General features: G+C 37.7%; 2 protein-coding genes across 2 annotated transcripts in view; one reads left to right on the top strand and one right to left on the bottom strand.

Annotated features, from left to right (window-relative positions):
- The first annotated feature begins 662 nt into the window (after nt 1-662).
- LOC131243632 (uncharacterized) lies at nt 663-17713 on the top strand. Its single transcript, XM_058243124.1, has 5 exons — nt 663-709; nt 6254-6303; nt 6665-7260; nt 12506-12777; nt 17430-17713. Exons 3-5 carry the CDS (start codon nt 6730-6732, stop codon nt 17617-17619), a joined length of 993 nt encoding a protein of 330 aa, XP_058099107.1. The 5' UTR covers nt 663-709; nt 6254-6303; nt 6665-6729; the 3' UTR covers nt 17620-17713.
- Nucleotides 17714-19446: 1733 nt separating this feature from the next.
- LOC131243631 (uncharacterized) overlaps nt 19447-25377 on the bottom strand; it is a 36057-nt gene continuing 30126 nt past the window's right edge. The window contains exons 17-21 of the mRNA XM_058243123.1: nt 22336-22397; nt 21964-22020; nt 21742-21835; nt 20846-20986; nt 19447-19910 (exon numbers count right to left, since the gene is read on the bottom strand). Of these exons, the coding sequence (XP_058099106.1) occupies nt 19824-19910; nt 20846-20986; nt 21742-21835; nt 21964-22020; nt 22336-22397 (441 nt within the window). The 3' untranslated portion in view covers nt 19447-19823. The remainder of the gene's footprint in view (nt 19911-20845; nt 20987-21741; nt 21836-21963; nt 22021-22335; nt 22398-25377) is intronic.

Here is a 25377-nt window from a genome sequence, read left to right as displayed (position 1 = left end):
TCGACTCCTATCCTCCCGGTCTCTGCGGTCAGGCCTCCGATGGGTTGATTTGCGTCGAAGTTCTGGCCAATTGCATCTCTTTTTCCTCAATTAGGGTTTATTTGCTTGTTGTCATTCGTCCAGAGGCGTTTGATTAGGGTTTTGTAGGGTTTTGAGAGCATCGACGATGTCTTCGGTGCTCGGAGCATTCCTCTGCTGTGCGATGGTGATCTTGTTGACCACGCCTTTTCATGGCGGATCTGGCTCGCATCGTTTGAAACAGCTGGAAAAATGGAATCGGCGTGGTAATTTGAGTTGACATTACGTTTAAAATGGCGTTCTTGTTGTTCTAGGGTCTTCCTGTTCTTTATCTCTTTTATCCTGAATTTGATTGAGAGATAAGAGAATACGAGGTTGAGAGATTGGATATTCCGCGTCTTATTATTATTATTATTATTTCATATTTCCTGGATCTGATCAAGCTCGAGATTGAAATAAGTGTTTCTAGCAGATTGCCTCTTTGTTTGGATTCTGTTTTTTTTTTTTTCCTGCGGAGGTTGTGGTGGTCTATTCTGCCTGTCAATACTTCCCGGATCTGATCAAGTTCGAGAATTTGCGACTGAGAGATTGGAGATTGGAATAAATCTTTCTAGCAGATTGCATTTTTGGTTGATTCTGATTTTTGTGGAGGTTGTGGTGGTCTATTGAGATTGTCTTGCCGTTGCACAAGGTACTGTTTTTCTTTAATGATTTTCTCTTTCCATATCTATTTGTTTATTTTATTTTATTGGCAACACAGTTTATTAAAAAGGAAAGAACTATACAATTATCCATTAAGTTAATGAACAATCATTTCGAAAATACAAGCAAACGTCCTGAAGTTCCTTACTGAGCAAGTGTATCTATGAAGGAATTCACTTCCCTGGACACATGTCTAAAAGAACAAGGAATAAGCGTTAGCTCATTGCAATTGAATTATGATTCCATGGAACCCTTTTCTGAGCCAGGGACTCAAGTGATGGCACTTGATGAGTCTCAAAACTTTTAGCTACCTTAAAACCAGATGAATTCTCCTTGTCAGGGATCTCTCTAGTTAATTCTATGTAACAGCCCTGCTTGTATAGTTGCATATCCTACTAAGGCATTCTGTTTATCTAATATGCTATGCTTTGGGACATTTAATGCAAGTATCTGGCATGACTGCCATTGGCCTACATTTGATACAGAAAGCATACATAATGTCATATCGATTGTCTTATCTGTTCATGAATGTCAGAACCTCTCCACATTGCCACCTAAACCCTTCACTTGAAGCTAAAATTCAACCATCATTTGCCTTGACTATGGTTTTGGTAGTTACCTTTGACAGGTAAAACAATCCACGTTTTCAGGGTAGAAAAAAAGAAGGCAAGTGCACGATTTGTTTTATGTAATAAGTTCTGTCAGAACCCATTCAATTTGGAAGTGGTTACCAAGAAAGCCCATGTCTTCAAGCAAAGGAAAATGTGGTTAACTGTCCCTGCCTGTGTTCTTCACGTGTTGGTCCTATTTGCTCAATCCAAACTTACATGGCAATCCGAACAACCCTGAACAAACCCTCATAAGTAACGTTTTTACCGTTTCTTGATATTTTTGTTTAGGATATATGTATTCTCAATACAACTAAAATTTACAGGCGCGCGTGTTTGGATGCCTTGCACCTACATTTATTTTTACATGTACACATGAATATATGATAGATGCAAGCTGACATGGCAATGTGAACGACCCTTAACAAACCCTTAGGGCGTGTTTGGATGCCTGTGTTTACCGGTGTTGGAATTGTAGTAAATCCATAACCAATGCAAAACAGCGTTTGCATTCGGTGGTACCCAAATTCACTACCTGCCTCTTAACTCGTGTGGGTGACTTGGTGTGTTTACGGCTTCCTGTACACGCACCTGATTTTCAGATATGGGTGGATTCACCCTCATTAGAAAAAGACCCTCCTGTCCTTTTGGTGGGATGTGGAGGATGTGAAGCTGCACCCCTCCAAGGAGAGGTAGTCTCCTGCTAACCAAGCCGGTCGGCTGCTCCAGTGGCCCCCACTGTAATGTTTATGTGAAATCCACCCCAACCACTAGGTGTGCCACCTCACGTTAGGCCCAGGTGCCAAATATCAGTCTTATCTTGATTCAGGTGGGCCACACCAAGAAAAACAGTTTGGAAGGTGAGTGTGGTTTGTATGATGTTTCCAATTGTGTGATCTGTGTGAATCAAGGGTGGACCTGCTTCAAATTGAGTTACTCACCTGATGGTTGGAGTGGATTTGGAAAATAAAAGATGGTAGGACCAATCCAACCAATCAATCCTTTTTACATAAAAAGCGTTTAAGTGGATGGTGACTGTGGAGTGAGGCAGCTGCCATACTTTACCTTATGTGAAGACTTGAAGGAACCCACCATGATGTATGTGTTTTATCCATGCCGTCCATCTATTTCTCCGCCTCATGTTAGGGTATGAGCCCAAAATTGAATCATATCCAACGCTCAAGTGGACCACACTGTGGGAATTTCATGCCTACCGTTGAAGACTTCTTGTGGGCCTCATAAGTTATGAATCAAGCTGATATTTGTGTTTACTCTTAAGCCAGGTCTGTGATCTTATGAACAGCTTGGATGACAAATAAACATCATTGTGGGCCTTAGGATGGCTTCAATGGTGGATGTCATTACCACAACTGTTTTTTGTGGTGGGGTCCACATGAGCTTTGGATATGCTTCAATTTTTGGCTCCCCTAAAATGAGCTAGAGAAACGGATGGACAATGTGGATAAAAAACATACATCATGGTCGGACCCATAGTCTTCATACCATGGTAAAGTGTGGTGACCACTTCACTGCACAGTCTGTGTAAATTACAAGTAAAAGGCCCTCTAGTGAGGTGGGCCTACCATTATATATTTCAAGATCCACTCCAACAAGCATGTGAGTGACCCAATTTTAAACCTAGCAATGAAACATCAGCTCCATCCGTGATTCCTGTAAACCACATGATTGGAAATAGTGTACAGGCGAAACTCACCCTCCAAACAGCTTTCCTTGGTGTGGCCCACCTAAGTCACGGATGGGCATGATTTTTGGGCCCTCAGCCTAATGTGGGCTGACACATCTGATGTATGGCATGAAGTTCACATACACATCACGATGAGGCCCACCTGCGCCGGTCAATGGATGGGACCGTAAGTAAGCAATTTACAGTCCAGTTCGCAGGAGATTGGTAGGCCTCCTTCAACAGCCCCCTTAATTCAAAAGCTTCTCTTTCTCTCTTTCAATGCTCTTCCTTATTTGGTCAAGAGCATCGGCTACCTGGCAACGGTAGACATTCCGCACATATCACCACTACCTCTACGGTATGTGCACCGAGAAGACGAAGCTGTCACCACGCCCATTTCTTAGAGACAAGCATGGCAATGTCCATGCATGGAAAGAAGATCGGAAGGCCATGGAAAGTCGTCGTGGACTCAAGGCACAAACATCACAGAGGGCCCTTGCATGCAAGTCACCATTTTCTGGTTTGCATGTGTGAATGGATAACACCAGAAGATGGTACACACCAGTACAGGCACTGTGCCTACTGTGATGTATGTGATTTACAGAGTTTGAAGTCCTTAGACCGAAGCGTCCATTTCTGTTAATATGTAGCATGTTATTATACTTATCTAAAAATCAGACAGATCCGATGTAAAGAGTGGGCTGTAGTTTTTTGTCGATCTGCATTCGGATACTTCCACCATCAAAATCTGCTTGCATTAGAACACACAATTGTGGACCACAAGCAATCCCTTCATCCAGAAGGAAGACCGTCCACATGCAAACAGTGTGGAGTATTTCTAACCCATTGAAAAATCCGGTCAACGCCATTTTTACCTCTCCACTAACTGTGCGATAAGGCCCACTTGAGCTTCCAAACTGCTAGATTTTAACATTGAAAATAAGTCATTGTCTTACTAAACGAATTTCACGAGTGGATCTGTGGCTCATTATTGGGCTTGTGGCCTGAAATAATTATAGAAAACATATTGATGACATGGATTAACCACATACATTAGGGTGGGGCATGTAGATCACCTTCCCCCTCTCCAATGTGGGTGCTTGATCACCATACCTCCATAAGCACTGAACATCCACAAGTTGTAGAAGAATCCAAATGCCGGTTTAATATTTACATATAGGGCTCACCTGGGTGACTCAGACCGATCCAAACGGGCACTTGTTCCACCATTCAGATCCACCTAAACCCACCCAATTCCTGATGTGACTTGCAATTCAGTGCAATACGGTACAAGAAAGCCAAGTGGTGAATGCAAACATGCCCTTAGATGACCTTTTTATTGTTTCTTGATATTTTTGTTTAGGATGTATTGTATGCTTGATGGAGCTAAATATTTTTACACACAACATACATGCCCACAAATATGTGATACATGTAGTTGACTGTACACATATCACTACACCTACATTTATTTTTATATGTACCCATTCGCACTGATATTAGTTCTTTTTTGATGATTTTTAATATTACTTCAACTTCCATGTAATGTGTCTATCAATAAAATCTATCATGCAGCTGCTGATGCACAAGCATGTTTTGATTTTTGGGAGCAGGTGTACATAAGCTGTGCTTTGCTCACTTTCATTCTCCTTATGCTATAGAAATATGATCTCCCCTCACATTTAACATGTGCTTATATATCAGACGGTGCAGTTCACGTCATCCTTTTTTTATTTCCTATTTTTTGTCGCTCCATATTTGGCCAAGATGCCCATTCTTTTGAAAGCTGAAACCTCAACTGCCATCCTCCCTTAGTCTGTTTGGACAGATTGTAGATGTTTTCCAATCTATTGTGGACTGGTTATTTAGTGTACATTTCGCGTGGTATTACTTGTTTATTCCCTTCTCACTGTACTGTCACAAGTAAAATGCATTATTATGCTGGTGGTTGCATGACATAATCTGACTACATGAATACTAGATCATCAATTCCTTTATCTGGTTAATTTGGTCCAATGGTGCTGATTGGGCGTGTGCATGAAGCTGATATCACATTGGTTGCATTCTCAGTGATGTGAATGCGCAATCTATCCAGCATCTGAAATATGTTCAATGGTGCAATGGAGTATGCGTCGTGCAATCCCCATCTTGTTCTTGTAGGGATTGCATGATCTTGTTTTGTATGGTTCTCCTGTCCATAATAGTGGTTTGTTGCAGACTGTGCATGCCTCCTAGCACTCCAAGTTCATGAGTCTTTGCTTGCCCATTCACTGTCCATGTGCAGATACAAATGCAAATATGCTTAAAGGCACGTCCTGGCTACACGTGTGGTGAACATGTATAAACGCAATGCATTTTCTGCATGTTGGTTCACGCATTACACTTGCAATTGTGGGCACATAAGGATACATGTGTGCATGCAGTGCACTTGCACATAGATGTGCATAAAGATCATATGGTGCAGAGACAGTGTAGAAACATAGTTATAAATGATGAAGCATGCAATCAAGCATGCTTTCTGCGTTCACAAGCACATATGGGCCATGCTTGAGTGGCATGCTCAATGTTGCATTCTTTCATACAGGCATAAGTGATTTTTTATACATTCATGTCACTATAATATTGCCTACAATATCCCTATATGCAATATGCACAAATTCATGATGATTTACTCCAATTTGTAAGAGAAATATGCATATATGCATCTTGTTACTGTTAACTTAATGTACCTTGCACACACTGATTTCTGCTTAGACTCTTTTATTTATTTATTTATTTATATAATTTTTTTAATTTTTTAAAATTTTTAAATGAGGATTTTGGTTAGACTTAGGCACCCATAATGGCATATTCCTTTTGATGGTTGTGGTTGTGGTTGTGGTCTTGCCCTAAGTTGTTTTACTGGAGTGCTCTCGAATCTGGTAAGCTCCGTGCAGCCCGATTTGAGTTGACTGTTTCTTTTGGTCAAATTTAGCATACGTATTCCTGTGTGACTGCAATCCAAATGTTTAAACTAGTCTTTGTCAAGCGCACTTGATGAAGGGCAGCGTTGTTTGGCTGGAAGATGGTGCTTCTCTTCCAAGGAACTTTTGGCAATCTGATTTGCTTTTTAACCAATGCTACATATGGCACGCAGTTTTGAATTTGCATTTTAAGCCTAATCGAAAACCCAAATCTGTTTTGTTGTGATTCAATTTATTGGCCGCTCACCCATTTCTTTTCTTGTACAATTAGTCTGCAGAAGCTTATGCACCTCAGTGAGAAATGGGAAGTGCGGTGCTCATAGTTTAGGTAGCTGTCTTAAATGCACTTCCATTTCTGTTCTATTTTTTGTTATTATTCTCGCTTTTATTTTCTTGTGCATAGCATGCTTTCATTTCTCTTCCATTTTAGTTGTCTGCTTATTCCCTTTTGGCGTTTAATAAAGTGCATTATCTTTCCAAAGAAAAGTTATGTCTGCTTGTATATTCTTGCGCTTAGCAGGACGACATATCTAGGCATGGTGATTACCTTAACACGAATGTCTTTTAGTTATTAAATATTTTCCTTTTAAAAAAGAAAATAAAATCTATAAGAACATTTTACTAATTTTGGTCAACTTAGTGTCTCATCAGATGTATCTTAATTTTTTTCCAATCCAATGGCTTATCAGTTGGAGCTCATTTTTCTAATGCTGAGTGCTTTTGCAGTGTTTTACTCCATCACCTGGTAATATTAATGGAGGCTTCCACAGCTTTTGTTAATGTAATTTCTGAAGATATTGGCTTCAAGTCGAATGTGAATGGTCCTTGCTGTGACGTAGGGAAGTTGTGCATAAAGCATGAGAAAGTTACTGGTAGCAGTATGGGAGAGACTGCCATGGCAATGTCTCTGGAGGATACAGAAGGTACATCCATTACCATAGAAGACAGTTTGATGGTAGGCCTTGGGACCACCCTTCATGACATCCTACACGTACAAGATGTTCCTACAGGGGCAGATGTCCATGTCCCAACTTCAAATGATGATGAGATTTGGCGTCCGGAGAAGCACAAGATGTGCCCAGAGTTGGAAATACATAAAGCTAGTGCTTCTGTTGCAAAGACACAAAAAAGCTTGAGCAAATTCGCAGCATTCCCATCCTTGGAGGAGAAGCTGTCATCTCCCGTGACTCTAGATGGGAAAGAAGAGTTACCAAACATGGAACAACATGGTCAAAGCTCTCTGAAACCTGAGGACCCTACCTGCACTCGCTCCATGTCTATGCCAGTAAGTTTCCTGTAACCCATCCATGGTTGTAGTTATGACACAGTCGTATATACTTGTTGGGTGTAGACATGATTCTCTTTCAGTTGAGCCTTTAAGGAATTGTAGATCCTTCAATGGAGAATATGACTAACATACGCGTTATTAGTTTGACAAATAGCAGTGATCAATAACATTGGTCTCATGGGACTCATCATGGATAAGCCAACCACAAAATCTCCCAGGTTGAACAATTCTGGCCACTAGTATTAGCCTTTTGTCGGTTGGAAATGGGTGATTTGATGCATCTAGGGGGTAGGGCCACAGAAGTAATCAAAGGATGCATCTAGGCCACACCAGCTCTTCAATTAGAAATCAGGCCATCAGAAGGCATATCATGCCCTAAAGAATAGCTTTATCTGACTGATTTGACTGTCCAGAGTCCAGATTAAGGATCTGGACTATTTAAGTCTAGAGATTGCTACTCTGGACCATTTCAAGTGTCCAGATTAATAAGCTTGATATATGGGGCCTGATTCAGTGGTTGATTGTTTGTTTTTTTGGTCTACTAATGGGTGGCCTTGATGGAACACACGTGGCTTGAGCTTAAGGACATGTTCAAGGAATCTCCTGATTTGGAGTTTCATTTGGTATCATATTTCCCTTTTAGACTTGGAATCATCTGAGTAGTAGTCTAGTTTCTTGTTTTAGGAAAAGTTTGTGTCAAATTTTTAGTGATTTCATTGGGGCTTCTAACATGTAAACACCTGCCTTTTGGCCTATACCCAAATATATTCCTGCCTTTTAAGCAGGGGTTTATATGTCAATAATAGCCCATTTCATTATTTTTCTGAAAGATAACACTACCAAGAATTGAACCCTGGATCACTCTCCATAGTTTTGATCAGGGTATCGTATCAGCAGATACAGCCGTTTCATATTTGTATCGGCTGGATACAATATGCGATACAGGGTTGTATTGCCCTAACACGATTTTTCTGCCCTGTATCTGTAAATATCGGCCTGTATTGGCACCGAGATTTTGTACCAGACCGATATCGGTATAAAAGGCTGCAAAAATGAGTATGTTTTCTCCTCTTTCGATCTCTCTTTCCTTCCTCTGTTCTATTTTCCTTTAAATTGCTTCAACAGATGAATTTAGGGGTTTTTATATTGAAATCAAAGAATTGAAGCCTGGGATTAGATTTTGGGGGAAAATCGAAAACAAAGTTGGATTTTTAAGATTTTTTTTTTCCCAACGCAACTTGTAATGAAGTAATGATGCATGATTAATGTTTTTTTTTTTTTTTTAAAAAAAAGTTTTTTTTTGAAAGAGTAATGCGTGATTAATGTTTTAAACAATAGATCTACAAATTTTGGGCATGGTTTGATTAAATTCATATTTTTCAACTTTTTTTTTTTCCTGTTTTAAGACATTTTCTGAATTTTGTTTTCTAAAATAATTTTAGGGAAATGCTATGAATGATAGATCTGAAATACTATGAATGATAGATCTGATCTACCAATTATTTTTCTTATTTTTTGTTGTTTTTAATTTTTATACTCTATTAAAGTTAAATATTATTGTTTTAAATGTGTTTAGTTTCTTAATTCATACTTCATAGTTGATACTTGATAATTATTAGTCCAATAGTTGGTAGATAATCATGTTAACAATATATGATATCGATTTCTAACATATATTAACAATTTATACAAAAAATAAAAATAAAATCAACTCCACACCTTACAGTAGGTCAACCTGTCGAGACAACATTCTTACCAAAGAATGGTCCGATACACCATTGAATGAACGGTTAAAACACAGGAAAAAAGATAGATTCTTTGATATCTCATTTTTCCTAGTTTTATAATATTTTTGCTTAAAAAAAATAATTCTGACAATGCAACTCCATACCTTACAGTAGGTCAACCCGTCGGGACAACATTCTTACCAAAGAACAGTCTGATACACTATTGAATGCATGATTAAAACACAAAAATTTATAGATTCTTGGATATCACAAATTTCCTATTTTCTGACCAATATGAGCTGATATGGCAATGATATTGATATGCAATGCTATATTGTATCATTTTTTTGTTGGGCCGTAGAATTATGTCACTCACACACACTACAACGTGTCTACCAGCTCATCGAAAAGCCTATTTCATCATGTCATAGGTAGTCTAAAATAGCAAAGTCGAAATGTGTGTAAGATTAGATCTCTATCTATATTTTTGAGCCTTTAAAAAAATTGTATTTTGGGGTATAGAAAGACTTAAAGGGGCATATAAGAAAGTATTTGATTAATGCTTTGAATTGAGAATGTAGTGTTTATTTATTTATTTCCCTGTGATTGAAATTATTAATCTTTTGGTGAGATGCCATTAGAACTGTTGTTGCAATGCATCCTCTGGAAAAAGAAAAAAACCCGTTAGTGTAGTGCCATTCGATTGGTAGAGTGCCTCAGTCTAGTTATCTTTTTATTTTCTGCTGCATCACCAATGTTGTGTTTTGCTTCTTGGCATCTGTCTGAGTGCACTCTCTCTCTCTCTCTCTCTCTCTCTCTCTCTCTCTCTCTTTCCTTTTTCATTTTAAAGAAAGCATCTGTCTGAATGCTGCAAAGTGAAAGGGCATGGTTGTCTCTTAAAGGAGCTCCTTGGGACATTGTTCATCCACATTTGGGCCTAGAGGCTGGTGTCTTGAGTCAATTGTGCCATGTGCCTGTTGACCTGACTCATACAAATTGAAAACCAGCTGCAATCCCCGTGCTGAAGATCCTCACATCATTCCACCCTTGAGAAAGTTTTGACCACTTGCAAAACTGCTAGTTAAATCATACTAAAAGAAGAAACATGTATTGTTGTTGCCTGTTCAAATCATGTTTAGGTACCCATAACCCTTAGTAAGTATGGCTGCTCAGTTGGGTTATCCAAACCACCATTCATCCGGCAGTCCCCACCACAGTTTAGTCCACAAATCACACAAATTGAATGATACTAACTGTTAGTGGCCTTCCAGGGGCGGCTGAGAAGATAAATGACAGTCCACACTATCGCGCATTTACTGTGGTGCTTTAGGGGGCATTTGGCACAGGGTATTAGATGGGATTAGGTGGGATAGAATTGCATTTGGTCCAATGCAAATTCCATCCAGCATTTGGGGAGGATGGGAAAGGTTGGGATTAGATGGGATGGAACTGCATTTGGTCCCATGCAGGATTTCCGTGGATTTTGAAATTCACTATACATGTGGGGTCCACATTGATGCATGCGTTTATCTATACTATCCATCCATATACACCGTCACACGTAACATTCTGGTTATATATGTGTACAAGTGAATGACATTCGTTGTGAATTTGGTCCATTGATTTCAATTCCATGGTCCACCAAACTGGATTTTTCTTAATCCAGTGTTTTCCCATAGCAAGAATTTTATCCCAAACATGGGATTGGATGACTAAAATACCATGCTATTTCCAGACATGCAATCATTGTGCAATAACGATGTTAATCCCATCTAATACAATTCAATACCATTTAATTCCACGGACCAAACACGCCCTTAGTATTTCCAAACCAATGATATTTTTTTTCAAATGATCATTGACCGTGATAGCGTGAGCAAAAATGGTGGGGAATTCTTGATAATTTCTTCCCATTCACAATGGGGCCCATCTGAGGGATGGGTGAGATTATTGGACTTGGTAGTAACATTTTGGGTGGGTGTGGCAATCTGATTAGGTGTGTCAGTCGCCAGTCTAGTTGCACAACCTCAATGGGATGTTTTCTATAGATCATACGATTCTGATAGCTTGAGTAAAATGGCGGGGAATCAGTGTTGTCAAAATCCTATGATTTCCGATTCAAGCAAAAAGATTTCAATCCCACCTCGAATCCATTTTCACATGAATCTCACGGTTCTCTGATTCAAATTATACTTATTCTCTTCTATTTTAAAGCTTCACTCGGCTTTTATTTTATGGCTTTAAATTGGTGGGGCCTTTAATAATAGTTTAGAAAAGGTAAATCATTTTATTTGTTCTTTATAAGAGATTAAATGGTGTATATTTTCTTTAACATTAAATCATGGAGCTTTTTTATGATTTCTTACCTGTCAAAACACCAAATTGATGTATGACTTATCTGGAATGTTTTTATGGATGGTTATGATCATGTAGACTCATATGTATTGTGGAATTATGGTTAGAAATCAAAATACCTTTCTTTGTTGGTCTGCAAAATCAAATGCTGCTTTTCCAACGTGATTCTACATTCAAGAAAGATAACAAGAACATAAATTATTAAAGGATCCCTCTATGTTTTTTAAGGGAAATTTCTCGAAAGACAAAAAAATAAAGATAGAGATCCTTTAACACTATCATGACATGCTATTACTTAGTGCATATTGATGGCAAAAGGATGGTGATTGATAAGTGCTTAAAATTTTTTCCCGATTTATTTATATTTTCCTTTTAAAAAAAATTATAAGGAATCTTATGATTTACTATACGATTTGCGATTTGACATGATTCAACTCCAATTGTGATTTCTGATAAGATTATGATTTTGACAACATCTGGAGCCCCAATTTCTTGTGCAAGGTGTTTTGATAATTTCTGATAGTAACCTGTTTTCTTTTTCAACATGATTACTTGGTAGTCATTTGCTTCTGGCTTTTTATTTCCCTGCACTTATTGGTGTTGTAAGGTACACTAGTTTTTGCTTGCTTCCCTTACTTTATCTGGTTTGCCTCTTTATCTATCTTGATTGTATATACAGTTTTAATCTTATAAGGTATTATCAGTTGCCTAACACCCTTCGGTTGTGCTTGCATAGCCTTGTGCCCATACTGTTCTTAGCACCCTTGCACTTAAAGCAAATTCTTTGTATTATGGAAAAGAAATTTCTTTTGGTTGTTATGCATTATTACAGAAACTATTGAGAGGTACCGTTGACGAATGCTTAGGCGATTCATGAAACATGTGCCAATGTTTGACACCTGTGTGATGTAAAGGAAACTCATCAGGTGGAGCCCACTGTGAAAATACATGCATACTTTTCTTCCTCCATGCACGTTAAATCCACGATGAATGAGGGATACAGTTTTAGTATCAGACATGACAATGGGTGTTAAGTACATGTGGGGTTCTCTATATGTAATTTGCGCTTTTTAGAAAATATGAGGCCGAATGATGTGATTTCTGATGCATCTGTTTGTCCAAATGTCAGTACTGACTTTGTTAGTCTCTTGAATTGCCAGCCATTGAAGCTCATCTCTGCCATGAAAGGCGGCCGCAAGCAGCAGGGCACACCCTGGAAGGTGAGGCTCAATGTCACATGGGCACCTGATGTGTATGACCCTCCAGAAACGTCCCTTTCGCACACAGTGAAGAGTCACCAGCAACACTCCAGGGGCAAGAAGAAAGACTACAGGCACAGGCACAAGGGAAAATCTGCCCGAGGGAGCAGTAGTGAGAGGAAGCACCATGTGAACCGGAGAAGCACCGGCTACACGGGTCCTCTACATCTAAGGTTCTCTTTTTCCTAGATTGGTCTGATTACCCCTGCCACCATGCATGTCTGCTGTCATGCATATTTCACTCGACCAAACAGTCACTGATGTGGATGGAGAGCACCTACAGTAAATCACACTGATTGATGATCTTAACCATCTGATTCCAACTGTTTAATTTCGATGATTGGCATCTTCTGTTTTAGATATCCATTCTATTGCCAATGGTTGGATGGTTACGATCATCTGAGTAATGCGAATTCTGGATCAGTGCCCCATTAGAAGTAGGGGAAGGGGGAGCGGCTTGCCAATTGGATTCCCACCGGTAGTGGTCAGTGTGAATTTTGGTCAATGATCCACCCAGCAGAGGTTCATACCCATTTATTTGTTCGTTGTTGATTGGAAGCTTAACCATTTACTTCCACTCCATAAATTTGGATGTCTGTTCTTGAGAGAGAGTGGCTGGGTGGGAATTCCTTCTCACTTTTCTACGGGCCACATGATTTTTGGATCAGGCTAACTTTTGGGCCTTGGGGGTTTCATGAGGTGAGTTTTTAGAGGGTCATGAGAACCGGTTCCTATGCGAAAATCTCTCTCTTTCTCTCTACACACATAATTCAAGCAAATGAAATGAGTTTTTTTTTTTCCTTTTAAAGTCATATAGGTGCAAGAGAACCCGTTTACACACCATACACATGATGAAGTGGCGTGTGTGTGATCTAATCTTCTTGACTACGTAACTGTTCTTACATGTCCCAAAACCTAATTAGCTCGGGTATGGCACTACTACTATAAGACCCAACATTTCATGCCTTGAAATCTGGGTAGGACTACTTAATAACCAAATTCCAAGCACATGAGCTAAATTAATAACTTCCATTACTGCACATGTATTCATTTGATCTCATAAAACCATTCACAACCAAATTAAAAGGAAACTTACTATTAAATTCAAATCTAAATAGATAAATCGTCATGTCATACAATCTACTATTTAAATGACTACACGTTAAATTATCTGTCTTATTACATAAAAACTAAATTTCAAATTAAAACCCTAATAACAAAATGAAAACTAATAATAGAGGCCGGGGTGCGCATAACAAGCCCAATGGGATCATTCCCTATACAATATCTGAAATTTCTAGAGTTGAAAACTCATAATTTAGGAAATAATTTTTTGAATAAGCATAGTGGATTACAAAATCAAATATTGGAATTGTAAGGATGTTATAAATAGACATGCTTTTTATGAAATTCACAATAACAACAAAATAAACATCCATCATTTCTTATTACACTGTACACAGTGGATGGCTACGTTGCATTAACACCCATGCAGTGGTACCTTGTGGTGATAGACCCACGTTAGTTGATTAGACTACTGCTCAAGTTATACTTTTGAGTAGATTAATCATCATGTCATATCATCCACTACTTAAACAACTACACCTTAACCTATTTGTCTTATTATATTAAAGCTAAAAATTTTAAAACTAAATCCCTAATGATCAAATGAGAACTAATAACAGAGGCTTACTTGTTCAAAGTTATCCAACTCAATGACTGTAAAATTAAGCGAGGTAAGCATAACAAGCCAGTGGGATCATATCCTACCCAACACATGGAATTTCTAGAGTTGTTGAAACTCATAATCAAGGAAATATTTTTTAAATAAGCATACAAATCATAAAATCGGAGACTGGAATTGTAAAGATGCTATAAATGGACATGCTTTTTTATGAATTCACAACAATAAATAAATAAATATCCATCATTTCTTACTACACCATACACAGTGGATGGACACGTTGCATTAACACTCACGCACTAGTACTTCGTGATGAGGGAATCATTCATACGTTAGCTGGTCAGACTACTGCTCAAGTTGTACATCTGATGTATGTCTGAATAAAATTCGGATTCTAATTTTAACAAAGTTAGTGTTAATTCCATAATTCCTAAATTTTAAATTTAATCAAATTACCTTACAAGTCTATTATTATTATTTTTAGTTTATTTTAATTTAAATATAATTTTAGATTAAGTATTCAAGATTTTTTAAATCTATATGCGTTTTACTTTTGAATCTTAATAAAATAATTTAGATTAACAAATCTACATTACATGAATTAAACGCTTAAGCCATTAAACCTATTTACATGAATTAATTCGAATTAAAAAATCTAATTTATCTTCTTCTTTTTTTAAAAAAATAAAATTTCAACCTAACATCTATAATAACTTAATATTTTATATAATTACTGGATTTCATAACTTAGTGATTTGTTTTATGTAAGTTCAATTTTTAAATTTCAAAATTTATTTTATTTCGCTAACATATATTAATTAGAATAATAAAAAAACACACATGGATTTATCTTATGTGTCAATTAAACAAAATAAGAGATGTACTCAAATTTCTAATTCGAAATTTGATTAATAATCAGACTTAACATTTAAATTATTATTGCATAAAATCTAAATCTAAATTTATTATTATTAAGCATTCTATTTTTTTAATCTAAAATTAAATCGAAATATAAATTCAGATATATTTTATGTTGTTTATATTATAATCTATCTAAATTTAAATTCAGATAGATGTAGAATCTATTTAAATTCAGTTGTTAGTATTAAATAATCAGAATTTAATTATCATTATTATTAAATAGTCAAAAGTTTAATTGATTTAAAATTTAAATTTAACTACGATAATTTAATTGATTTAAAATTCAAAATTAACTACGATAATTTATATTATAATATTTATTCTAATATATAAAATATAAACGAACCAGATATAAAACATTGGATTTAAGACTAACTGGAAATATAATTTAGTTAATTTTGAAAGTATAACCATATCAGATTTCATTGACAAATTAAATACTAACTGGAAATAAATAAAAATAATTCATATCATTACCAGATTCTAAGCTAAATTAAGTTAATCTAATCCAAAACTTAGAAACAAAAACTAAAATCCAACAGATTTTTATTATTATTATTATTATTATTTAAATTCCAGATTTTAAAATAAAAAAAATAACAATTCTGAAATTTCAGGGATTGTGAATGGGATCACCAACCTCTACTGTGTTTGGATGATCTGAATTCAATTGGACTTGACCCGAACACAAGCCCTCTCTCCACCCCCCCCCCCCCTTTCTCTCTTGTTTTCTTCGAAACTCAGTTTGTTTTTTTAAAATAAATTTATAAGAATATAGAGATCCGACTCGTTGACCTTTGTGGTATTGCACGTCACTGATTTTTATTTTTTTAAAATTTTTTATAAATAAATCGTGGTTCGACAAGATGGGCAGTCAGGATGAGGTTAAGTGCGGAATTGGAGATGCAGGAGAGGAAATTGGGGTTCCCCCCCCCCCCATATATATATATATATATATATATATATATATATATATAGGACTGGACCTGCGGGTCCCATCGAATGGATAGCTCAAATCAGGACCCTAGGCTCACTTTGGTGGTGGGTTTTGAGACCCACTGTTGCCGAACAAAGAAGGGAGAGGAATTTGGGGGTGGGGTGGTGTCGTGCAATGATGTGTTGAATGTTTATTTATTTTTGTTGAATGTGGTGGGGCCATTGGGTGGCTGATCCAGGCCATTGGTTTGATCGGAGGGCACCACAGACATCAGAAAGGTTGTCAGAATGTGGGTTTGTGGGCCCCCCCTTTCAACCAACAGTATGGATCGACCATCAGAAGGCCCTGCTGCATTCATGTACATAGGTTTAATGAAAGTCTTTAATTCAACTTGGCATTTAAGAACTTCAAATTTGTTAATCTAAATTATTCTATTAGGATTCAAATGTATAGCGTATATAGATTTCAAAAATCTTGAATACTTGAATCCGGAATTAGATTTAAATTAAGATAGACTAAAAAAAAGAATTTAATTAAATTCATAAGGTAATTAAGGAAAAAATATTTCCTTAATTATGAGTTTCAACAACTCAAGTTTTTTTAGATATTAGATAGGATATGATTTTACTGGGCTTGTTATGCTCACCCCGCTTAATTAATGTTATAGTTGTTGAGTTGGATTATTTTGAACAAGTGGACCTCTATTATTAATTCTCATTTGATTGATGTAATAGGATAGATAGTTTAAGGTGTAGTCGTTTAAGTAGTGGATGGTATATAACATGTTGATTCATCCATTTAGATTTGAGTTTAATAGTTATTTTCCTTTTAATTTGGTTGTGAATGGTTTTGTGAAATCAAATGAATACATGTGTGCAGTAATGAAATTCAATTTAGTTCATGTGCTTGGAATTTGTGTATTGAGTAGCCCCACTCTGAGTACCTGGATTTTGAGGCGTGACAAAAAATAAAAATAAATAACCACCCACGGTTATTTTCCGTCCAAAAAGTAAACGATAGAAAATGGAAGGTGTTATATGGGAAAATGCGGGGTTTCAGGTTGGTTGATTTAAAGTTGGGCAGTGTGAATTTCAGTCCACGCTCAATCCACAGCAGAGGCAAGATGATGTTTGGGTCATCCGATCAGTGTGGATTTCAGGTTGCTTAATTTAAAGTTGGGACCCGATTTTGGACGATCTGGTCTGGGGTTGCTGAATTGCAGTTAAATTTTCTTCCTCTTGTTTTTTCTTTTTATTTATGTATCTATTTCTTTTGGTGTTTAGGCCGCCGGCACGTGAAAGTAGATCATTGCCATTAGAAACTCTCCAACCAGCAAGCAGAGAAGCTGTGGATTTTGCCAGCCAGAAGTGCAAGTGCGGAAGCAGCTTCCTCAGGGGCTCACTTTCTAACGTCCGCCTTTCAGTTGCAGAGGCCACGTTATCTGACGGGTGCTGTTCTCTTCTCTCCACCTAATCCATCGATGTGTAGATAAATAAACAACAACTATTAAAACTACTGTAGACTTGGGTTATATGTACTGTTTGGAGGGATCTGATTTTTTTATTTTTTATTTTTAAATTGATTGGAAATGGTGGCTTCTAATTTTCTATCTGACTGTTCTCCGAATTAGAGAAGGGCCATTCCATATGGCAACTGAGTTTGGTACACGTGGCTTAAAAGACGGGCCATCCAAACTGTGGGCCCTTGCGATGCTTTTGCCAGGAAAAGGGTACCATAACCCTCTGCTACACCAGCTTCAGTCAAGCTTGTGATCCGCCATTCAGCGTTTGTAAAGTCCACGTTCTACTAGGTTCTATCCTCTAGATCCACAACTTGGGTGGGCCAAACCACAGCAAACAATGGGGATGGGATGAAAACCATAGGTATTGTAAGGTTCAAATGATGGACAGGACCGGACGCAGGTGATTCTGGACGCAGGTGCATGGTAGAGAGAAGGGAAAGGGGACTTTGCAGGTCCATGCTAGTGAGGAAACAGTGGCAACCCATCTAACTGGTTCCTTGTGGCTCGTTCTAGTACCTGGTCTGCCGAATTCTTAGGCCATAACTTTTTAATTGATGTCCTAAGTGAACCTACTTTACACACACACACACACACACACCTGCTTGCCTTTATCATAGGAACAGAGAAAAAAAGAAAAGAAAAAAGGAAAGCAGGTGCAATATATGCCATTACTTGCGTGTTTGATGGATTTTTATGCCATCCATAGCTCATGAAGACTAATTGGGAGAGAAGAAAAAAAATGCCTAAAGCTATTGGCATTACACACGATAGCTGTAAAGATTTCAGTCCAGGTAGAATGGATAGTACATAGCTAGTGAAACAATAAGGGATTGCTCGGAAAGCTGCCCAAGGTTGTAAGCTAACTATTCCAAATGGAATATTAAAATGGCGAACTGTTGTAGGTGTGGTAGACCCATAAAAACAGATTGGGGTTTGTAAGTCACACAGCGCCTCCATACAACCGGCATGCATGGGCCTGAAAAATAAATCACTGATCTTGTCCCACCTGCACGGCAACTGTACATGCGGGACAACTTGGGATTGGACCACCCAGTAAAATCCATGCATGCAAGTTTGCCCCGTAATCAATTGGATATTGGCATAAAAGTAGGGCAAAAAAGAACTTCGTTGGCCACAACAGATAACAATCATGGATTATGCCACCATAGAAAAAAATTCATTGGTTTCTCAACTCAAAATGGGGCACATACCCACCACTTGATCTGACTAAATCGTGGAACCCCCTGTCATCAAGACAGTCTCAACAGCATATTGGTGGGGCACTGAACAGCCAAGGCAAGACTCGATCCCAGGCCTCTTACCCCATCAGGAGAGACACACCAACGGAGATACTGAACTGGGCCTCTGAATCCTTACCACCGAAGTGTTTTGTTGTACACAAGAAAGATAGCCCAGAAAATAAGACTAATGATAGTATAATTGGCTCGATATGGATCATATCCAGTTGAGACCACGACATTGCCAAAATGAGATTTCCATTGCTTCCATCAGAAGATACTTTTTTATTTTTTTTTGGCAATCAACAGTTGGTAGGCGAGAAGATGCTGTACATCATGTAAGGGGAGAATATAGATTCCATACAAAGCCAGCAAAGTGTAGCACCCACCTCCCGGAGAGGTGGGCCCCACCTATGTAGCATTTGATCAGAAACCAACAGTTTTACTCAGCCAAGCATCCAAAGCTTCTTACTTACAAAAAACAACGGCATGACACGTCATAAAAAAGAGGCCAACCCCAGTTGATTTCAAGAGTCGACAAGGAAAAAGTAGTTGCTGCATATAATCATTTCATTAAACAGGGAAAGTAATACAGCTCCAGTCTGCACAGTTACAGCATTGCATGCATGTGGGTAAATGTTCACAACAAAAAAAAAAGGCATGCATGCATGTGGGCAATGTTCACACATGCTCTCACATGCTTAATAACTACATCCTCTAATTGCAGGCTCCTCCTTTTCTGCATTTCTATAATTTCTCTACAAAGATTACCAAAGATACAGAATTGAACAAATTTGCTGCCTACATGTGAGCAAAATTAGCAGCAAAGATGCAGAAGAATAGCAAGAATAGAGCCATCCATTTCTTACAGTTATTTATAACAAACACATGACAAAGATCAATACATTCTGCAGCTTTTAGGGTTGAACCTGAGCCACCGTTTTCTCCAGCATCGAAGTCCCATGGAACACCATTATCTGTATGTCTCTCCTATACTTCTGCAACTGTTCATCACAAAATTTCTCATTGTTGATGAGCATGGGAAAAAAAAAAGATTGCACATACAAATTCTAGGCAAGAGATCGAGCACCACTGGTTTCCCACCACCCACTGATTGTGGGCAGATGGGTACATAATGCATGTTTCCTTAGGAATCAAGACTGGAACGCACATAGGATTCTCATCCCTGCCAATGGATTGTGGGAGATTTTGGTGCACCTCGATGGCAGCACGTGGATTGTGCTCCAACACCACTGACAGGAAGTTTGGACTCAGGCAATGAAGCAGTTACTCGTGATTTGAAAAAATGGAAAATTTTAAGAAATTCAGCGCCATTTTCAAATAGTGCTTTGCTAAGTGTGCGCAATAAAGATCATGTACACACCCACACATGTGCCAGCAGGGCACAGTAGATACAAGATCAAATCCTTCCATAAGAACAGCACCACTATATTGATGCGCTAGCCCATGAATCAGGTTGATCCATATCAGGTAGGCAGCACTTAGCACAACAAATGTAAAGCTCTGAAAAACTTGCTGAAGTTTTCTAACCCATCCACCTGTTCCCAATATTGGGAGCCCACATGCTGAGTGGAGTGGATTTACTTTTGGGAAAAGACGTACAAGGTCAGATCAACCTGATGGATGGGTTAAATCTTGCACCTAGCATGTGCATGAACATTATTGTGCACGGATGTGTGCCTAGCAAAGCTCTTCAATATGTAAGAAACACATCAACTTTGAGTGCTAGAAATTCGAGTGCCATTCTCAAAATATAAGCAATGTCCACAATTCAATAAATTATTGGGAAAGAGTTCTTTTTCCTGAAAGGTTGTGAATTTTCATGAAACTTTCAAGATGGTCAGAATTGCAATTTGGATTACTACAAAGAGATCCAAATAATAATAATAGAGCTTTCGATGAATGAAAATGGATTTACCTGCTCATCGGTCATCTTTTTGAAGCCAAATTTATTTGTCCAGATTGATTCGGCTTCCTCAGCAGCAGGAAGTATGATATTTTCCACGTTCAAGCACCCCAATAACCTCTCAATGCATGCAAATAACACTTGAAAATAGCCCTGAGAAAATCGACAGATTAGATGATGAACAGGAAACCACAATAGATGAAAGACAGAAGGAGGTTAATAGCTGTTGCATCTTGATTGTGTGCTCCACTAATTGTACCAGGTTTAACATCAACTTAGATCATGGTAAATCGATAATATGAGGAACTATAAGCTGCAAAAAATAGGGCCCACAGTTCAGGCAATCCAGACCACTGGTCTGTCCTGTCCCACCCAGCCACCAAACTTGGGCCTTTTTCAGCTGATTGTGGATGATTGTTGCATTTGTCTTCTTAGACATCTATCTGCAACCTAGAAACTGAAAGAAGGGTTATTTACAGCATCTCCCAACATATCATTGTTTTGGATCACCTAACCATAATTTAATGCTGGGGGTGGAATTTTGGGAGTGTCGCAAGTTTGAATCTGTACACGATGCCATGAACATTTTCTGTTCTTTATTGTTGCTTTTTTACGCAATCTATTCATTAGATCTGTAATCAGCAGGACCATACTGACCATCCAGTTTATTTGTGTCAGTTGAAAAAAGAGTGCTAGAGAGAGAGAGAGAGAGAAGAAAAAAAATCTGAAAAGCGCACAAAAATCATAAGCATAAGAAAAACACTAGAAAAAGAAAAAGAAAGAGTGGAAAACTAATCTGAAAAGCACATGGAAATCATAAGCATATGAAAAACTCTAAAAAAACAATGCCAATAAAAAAAACCAAGTGCATCGCAATCAGCTTTTACTTTTCAACTTGAATGCATTACCTTTCCTTGGCTTTCTTTACTTGTAGCGACCAAAGGAAGTTCAGCAACATCCTGACCAAATATTCTAAGGATTCCAGCCGATACAACATCTGAACTGCATTGATTAAAAATGCAAGTATCAAAACAATTATGATCTGGAATACAAAAACTGCATAGAGATAGGAATGTGAAAGTTGAATCTTCTGCAAAGTTTTATTTTGGCTTAGAGATGCCAGCTCTTACTTTACAGTTAAAATTGCACAATACATCCCACCAAATTCTTGACCCGCTACATTTCTTCTGCAAAATATTTAAGAAACCACAGCAATGTGGGATGCTATATAAGATACAAATCATAAAGGCGGAGAAGAAAAGGATACAAGGAATCGGAGATTTATTTATTTATTTGAAAGATAATGGAATTGGCAATTTATGCCTTTCACTAAAACAAAATAATGATAATAGTAATACATACAGGCATTCATGCCCGCATGCAATTGGGATCACTTGTGTCCTTTTATGGGCTGGTGCGTAGTTATTCACATTAGCAACCTTGCCGGCAGACAGAATCAATTCATTTGTACAAAATTCAAATGAACAATGTCCATGACTTACCCGTAGACCATAGCAGGGATCAGATCATGACCTGCTTTTTCGACTATAGGATCGAAACAATCCTGGGAGAAAGAAAGAGGCAATGTTAAATAAGACAAACAAACAAGCACCTGCACATCAGGAAGGATTTTCATTCACGATTCAACAAACATAAAATTCATTTCATTTCCTTTTTATGACTTCATATGTTGGTTTTTGGGTTTTCTATGCTACTCCAATTTCCAATTCAATAATTTCCAAGTATCTAATCAGTCCCTAAAGTATCTGAAATTTGAAGAACTACAGCTGATTTGATAAATATTGCAACATATGTAAGCAAAGGTATTACTTGGATTCTGTGGCCAGGCATATATATCACTACATGCAACTCATTAAAATTATTTTTACTCAAGTATATGCAACAACATATATATGCAAGCAAGGAAAACTATTACTAGAATTCTGACAGAGGACCACAGGCACATGGATTGCTTCACTAGTCACTACATCTGCAAGAATTAATATTAGTATTTATTTTTTTCCATCATCACCACCTCATCGTCCTAGCCATTTGAGGTTGGTGTTACGAACCATGTTTCGCTAATCCCACTATCCTCAGAAAGTGAAAAATCCTTCTATCACTTCATAGCTGAAAAGGAGGCGCTTGCTGACAAATACAAACTCTTTGATCTTCCTTCAAAAAGGAAACACCTGTTCTAGCATATCAAGAATAAACTTGCATCTCATTCTCACAATTCCATAGATTCCTAGGGAACTGCATTGACCAAAAACTTTTGTCATTCGCCACTTCATAAACATCCTCAATAGAAGAATTCCAGTTGGTTATCAAATATAACCTCAGAAACCTATTAGCTAGAGTCAATTCGTCAAAATTGCTTGACTTGTGATATGAATCATGCGATTTATATTGAACCACACACCAAAATACATGAATTGCAGGTTCAAATAGCGGATCACAATTTATCGTAACCGGTTATCATATGAAGCATATTGTCGTTGTATTGAATCGTATAATTACCGTATCAAATTGTCTTAATCATAGCATAATTTTGGACTGTAAATGGGGCCCAAGATAACATAAAAATGAAATTTCCCCATTTTTATACATTTTTCCTTCTTTTTAAAAACCTTTTACCTTTAATTGAGAGAGAGAGAAAGAGAGAGAGATGGGATTCAAAAACCCCAATAAAAGAAATCAAAATATCCTTTTCTTCAGTCAACAGAAACAAATTTCCACTTTCTTTAACATCATTTTACACTCAAGAAAGGTAAAATTATTAAAGGACTCTCGTATGTTTTTTAAGGTAAATTTCTTGAAAAAAGAAAGGCTAAAGGAAAGAGAAGAATCATTTAACACTATCATGATATGCATATAGCATACAAGTTCTCAATTTTCAATATCATGACATGCATTACTTTCCTTGATGCATATTGATTTGTTTTTAAATTTTCTGATTTATTTGTATTTTTCAGATATTTTCTTTGTTTTAAGAAAAACAGAGTATCTTAGTCTATGATATGAATTGCAATTTGATACGATAAGATTTTGACAATATTGGCTAGAGTATCATCCCCCACGCACAAGGTCTTCCATTCTCCATTGCCAACTTTGAATCTTACACCTTTATGGAAAATTTTGCCCACACCTCAGCAGAAGCCTGCCTATATCATGACTGGGAATAGTCAGGGTTTGCTTCTCCTCAATCTCACCCTGAATTTTCCTACCTATGACAAGATCTGCATTGACTCTTCTCTAACCTTGACTCGGAAGAAAGAATTTAAGGCTTAGATATATTGCTGCATCAATCGCATCTGATGATAGAGATGTAATTTTCACATGATCTCTATTTATGACTTCACCAAAGAGGGAGTGATGATCGATGTCCCCAAATATACTTCCCCCAAAAAAAAATAATAATAATAAAAAAATATAAAAAAATAAAAGACCCAAAAACATGTGTAGCAGAATTCCTTGGATCAAGATACAGGCTTTAGGGAAGTCCTCTTCCATTACATTCCAAATCTCCCAAACTTCAAGCAGAGAGGGACTTTTCATCCCCGATGTGAAAGCTACTACCTTAGGGTTGGTTTGGGTTGGGGATCCCGCACACTCGGGATTAAGTCTAATCCCGATTTTGGTGGGTCCCAAGCTAGGAGGTGAAATTTGGGAGGGGCTCCATAATGCCATATGGGTGCAGTGAAATGAAGTGAGGTTTGCGATGGGTGGCCGCCGAAAAAGTTTATGTAAGGATTTAGCATAGCATCTTCCGGATTTCTCCTTGGCCCCATATCATAGCATTGGAGACTCCTACCATGGGCTTTGCAAGACAAAGAAGCCTCCTTGAGAGATTTGCAAGATCTTTGGCGGCTTCTTCCGAGTCTTCTACGACATGGCACTGCCCATGATATTTCCTCTCTAATTAGTGGGTAGCAATTTGAAACCGTTATCTGTATGGAGTGAGAATGAAGCGCTAGCCTTGGAAAAACCTCACACAACTTTTTTTCACATACCCAGATATCTTCTCAAAATTGAATCCTTTCGCCGTTTCCCAAAGACAAAGCCACCCCGTCCGAGAATGTCTTTCAGCCGAGCCATTGATTTCCATAGATATGAGGTTCTATAGAGGGATAAGATGTGGATCTACCATCCCCTTTCTTGAAGACCATATTTTTGTCCAATGGTTTCTTTCCACAAGGAATTCATGTCTGATCCGAATCTCCATAGCCATTTTGCAAGGAGAGCATCATTAGACGAGCCTAGAAGCCTTAAACCGGTGCCACCACATGCTTGAGGCTTGCATATGTCGTCTCATTTCATCAAGTGGAATTTATGTCCAATGCACCTTGCCATAAGAAATCCCTCATAAGTTTTTCCAATTTATCTAACACCAATTTCAGGCAACAGAATAAATACTTTTTTTAAAAAAAGATTCAACATAATAAAAACATGAATTGACCTCCTACCTAAACGGATGCTTAGCTTTCTGAAGGTGAGATACATGCAGCAAAAGCCCTACTTTGAGACCACTTTTCCAGTGAAGA

The sequence above is a fragment of the Magnolia sinica genome, chromosome 4 (assembly GCF_029962835.1).
Source record: "Magnolia sinica isolate HGM2019 chromosome 4, MsV1, whole genome shotgun sequence".
In the NCBI taxonomy this organism is placed as follows: Eukaryota; Viridiplantae; Streptophyta; class Magnoliopsida; order Magnoliales; family Magnoliaceae; genus Magnolia; species Magnolia sinica.
The sequence above is the reverse complement of the archived record's forward strand: the minus strand, read 5'-3'. Positions and strand labels throughout refer to the sequence as shown.